Raw genomic sequence first — 4,190 nt, 5'->3', positions numbered from 1 at the left:
CTAAATTCTTCACATACCTCTTGTGGTTCTAACAAATCGACAACATTTTTAACCTTATGATTGATCAAAAATTCATCGTATTCAGAATCATATGATTGAGAGGTATCAACAGTCAAAGAAGAATAAGGGTTTTGAAGTCCTCGTAGACCAACCAATATGTTTTTTATTAAGGAGATTAATTATTAAACTAGTAAAATTATTAAAAGAAACAAAACAATGAATTATTAAAATAGTTTGTTACCTATCTGTGAAGGTAACAATATCGGGGAGATCAGCATTTATGAACATCCGAGTGTGATCAAAATGACTGTTAACGGAAGGTAGTCCTTGTTAGCCTAATAAGATTTTGGGCTTTATTTTGTATTAGGTTTTATGATTGGACATTTTCGCTAGGAAACCCTAATTAGCTTGTTTATATATTATGTATTTCCCTTTCATTGTATTTGTACTTCCCTTTGATAATAATATGAAACCCTAGCCATTATATGTCTTTCACTTGTTAGTTTACATGGTATTAGAGCTCGTTTGATTATCTGTACTTTTTAGTTTTTGGGGGCGAGTTACTGTTCATCAGCACTGTTCATTGGCGTTACTGTTCGGTTTGGTTTGATTTGTTCATTTTGTCGTTTCTGTATTCTTTTGGGTATGCTTTTCATGCTCGTTTATGTATTCGGTTTGGTTTGATTTGTTCATTTAGTCGGTTTTAAGGGTTTCGTTTCGTCTAGCTTTGTTGATTTCGAGATCTTGATCATTTTTGCTGCTACTCGTATTTACTATTTGACTGATATTGAAATATGGCCCCAAGAGATGATTCTCTTCAGTTCATTAGTATTCAACTTGATGGAAACAACTATGCCTATTAGAGTTATGTTATGAAAAAATTCTTGCGGGGCAAGACTATGTGGGGGATTGTTACAGGTGATAAGAAGAAACCAACATACGAGAAGGCCGATAACTATGCAACCTTACTGGATTCATGGGAGACTGATAACTCCAAGATCATTATTTGGATTAATAATTATGTCATCCAATCTATAGGTACTCAGTTGGCGAAGTATGACACGGCAAAGGAGGTTTGGGATCACTTCACTAGGTTGTATACTCAGTCTAACTTTGCAAAGCAGTATCAGTTAGAGTTTGATATTCGAGCCCTTCAACAGAACAATCTTAGTGTTCAGGAATTTTATGTAGCTATGTCGGATATGTGGGATCAGTTAGCTCTTACAGAACCTAATGTGTTGAAGGCTTTTAAACCTTATATTGATAGAAAGGAAGAGCAACATTTGGTTCAGTTCTTGATGGCATTACATTTAGATTTTGAAGCTCTGCGTGGATCAATCTTGCATCGTACACCTCTTCCCACTGTTGATTGCTGAAGAAACTCGTATCAAGTATCATGCTGACAAAGTTCCCAAAACAACCACTCCTGTTGTCTTTGTTGTTCCACAACGGCCTCAATCTTCAAATCAAAATCGTCCTAGAGTTGCATTTGATGTGTGTGCTTTCTGTAAGAAGAAGAACCATTGGAAGGCAAATTGTCCTTTGCTGACAAGCAAGGGAGATCAGCAGCAACAACAAACAAGATCACCAGCACAGTCTCAGTCTTCACAGCAAACCAAATCTTTTGGACAGTCACGTCCCTTATTTTCATCTTTTAGGCCACCACAGCACGCTGCTGCTATACCTTCAGTTGAGAATGAAACAGATTTCACACCACCATCAGCCTTGGATCCACATATTGTTGAGCAGTTCAGATAGTTCTTAGCTACCAATCCAACTGCCATGTCAGCTTCCATGTCTCATTCAGGTTTGTCTTCATCCAACACGTCAGGTATTCCTTCATCCTTGTGGATTTTGGATTCTGGTGCATCTCTTCACATGTCACCACATTTTTCATCTTTTGCTTCATTATCTTCTCATCCACCTGTCTCTGTTATGTTTGCTAGTGCTACACCCATGTCAGTAGAGGGTGTTGATTCTATTGTCACTCCTTATATATCTTTAACAAATGTGTATTACATTCCTACACTTTGATTTGAGTCTTGCATCGGTCAGTCGGTTGTGTAAATCTAGTTTTGGGTCATCTTTTCTGATTCATTATGCTATGTACAGGACATTCAGTATCGGAGGGTGATTGGGATAGGCCGTAGACTTGGGGAGCTTTATGTCTTGGAGCAGCTACATGTTGCTGATGTTGCTGCATCTAGTGTCGATTTGTCATCTTTTCGTTTAAACCCTTCATCGTCTCCTTTTTATCTTCGACATTCTCGTTTAGGACATGTGTCAGCGTCTCGTTTACAATTTTTGGTTTCCACTGGTGTGTTAGGCTTTTTGAAATTTGATGATACTTCTGATTGTTGTGGTTGTAAACTGGGAAAATTTTCTGCTTTACCGTTTAATAAAAGTGTCACTCGTTCTGTTGCTCCCTTTGATATTGTGCATTCTGATGTGTGGGGCCCTCTCTGATCACCTCCAAATCATGAGCTATGTTTCATTCATTGATGATTACACTCGTTATACGTGGGTTTATTTTATGAAGCGCAGGTCTAACTTTTTCACCATATATAGTGAATTCAGAGCTCTTGTCAAGACTCAACACTCTGTTGTCATAAAATGTTTTCAATGTGATATAGGAGGAGAATTTACTTCCAATGATTTTAAACAATTATTGGCATCTGATGGCACTCTACATCAATCATCTTGTACAGACACTCCTCAACAGAATGGTGTTGCAGAAAGAATACATCGAAATCTCCTAGAAATTGCCAGATCCTTACTACTCTCTGCTCAAGTTCTCAATATGTTTTAGGGAGAATCTGTTCATGCCGCCACTTATGTTATTAATCGCATTCCTACTGCGTACACTTTGGGGAAGTCTCCTTATGAAATGTTGTTTGGACAACTCCCAGATTATTCTTCATTACAAGTGTTTGGGTGTACATGTTTTGTCTTGAAGCCTCATGTAGAGAGAGATAAGTTATCTTCAAAATCAGCTCTTTTTGTTTTTCTGTGATATGATATTGTTCAGAAAGGTTGTCGGTGCTACGATCCTTCAAATCAGAAACTTTATGTATCTCGCAATGTAACCTTTTTGGAGCATATTTCATTCTATAGCATTCCTGTTCAGTCACATGATGCAACCCGAGAGGAGCTTCGTACTATTGATCCGTTTAGCATTGACATTAATGATCCACCACATGCGGCTGATCCAACACCTATCGTTGATCCTCTGCCTGCAAATCATCAAGACCCCCCTCCACCGAGGCCTTATCGTAATAAGAAGTCCACAAAGCTTCCTGACTTTGTCTATTCCTCATACTCACTGGCTTTTGCCTCTTTTATTGCTAATGTACATCGTCTCTCTGAGCCAACATCCTATAAAGAGGTCGTTTATGATCCCCTTTGGCAGACCGCTATGGCTGAGGAACTTGCAGCTCTTTATCAGATTCATACATGGGATCCAGTTCCGCTTCCACCCGAAAAACACACAATTGGTTGACGTTGGGTTTATAAAATTAAAACAAATTCCGATGGATCCGTTGAGCGTTATAAAGCTAAAGTTGTTGCGAAAGGGTACGCACAAAAGTATGGTATGGATTATGAGGAGACGTTTGCTCTTGTTGCAAAAATGACAACTGTTCGCACCTTGATTGCGGTTTCTTCCATTCGTCAATGGAAGATTTATCAGATGGAGGTCAAGAATGCTTTCTTGAATGGTGATCTTCATGAGGAATCATACATGTCTCCTCCCCCTGGTATTTCTCACCAACCAGGTGAAATTTGTCAACTTCGGAAGGCTCTATATGGCCTCAAACAAGCCCCTCATGCTTGGTTTGAGAAATTTTCTACGGTAATTACTTTTCTAGGTTTTCAACCAAGTAACCATGTCTCGGCTCTATTTATTCGATGTACGAATACATATCAGATTATTCTTTCCTTATATGTCGATGACATGATTATTACTGGTGATGATCATGATGGTATAGAGTCTTTAAAGTGTGATTTAGCTCACCGTTTTGCTATGAAAGACATGGGATTGCTTCGTTATTTCTTGGGGATTGAAGTTGCTCAATCTCCAAAGGGTTATCTTTTATCTCAAATGAAGTATATTTCAGATTTGTTTGAACGTGCACGACTCACCGATAATCGAACAGTTGATACGCCTATAGAGAGTAATGCAAAGTACTCTC

The 4,190-nt window shown here is 38.5% G+C and overlaps 1 protein-coding gene across 1 annotated transcript; it reads left to right on the top strand.

Annotated features, from left to right (window-relative positions):
- Positions 1-1,782: 1,782 nt before the first annotated feature.
- On the top strand, positions 1,783-3,499 carry LOC111910474 (uncharacterized). The gene is made up of 5 exons (XM_023906309.1): positions 1,783-2,010; positions 2,113-2,436; positions 2,634-2,726; positions 2,810-2,926; positions 3,029-3,499. Exons 1-5 carry the CDS (start codon positions 1,783-1,785, stop codon positions 3,497-3,499), a joined length of 1,233 nt encoding a protein of 410 aa, XP_023762077.1.
- The last annotated feature ends 691 nt before the right edge of the window (positions 3,500-4,190 follow it).

Source organism: Lactuca sativa, chromosome 1, assembly GCF_002870075.4.
Source record: "Lactuca sativa cultivar Salinas chromosome 1, Lsat_Salinas_v11, whole genome shotgun sequence".
Lineage (NCBI taxonomy): Eukaryota > Viridiplantae > Streptophyta > Magnoliopsida > Asterales > Asteraceae > Lactuca > Lactuca sativa.
Note: the sequence above shows the minus strand (reverse complement) of the source record. Positions and strands in the feature narration are given on the sequence as shown.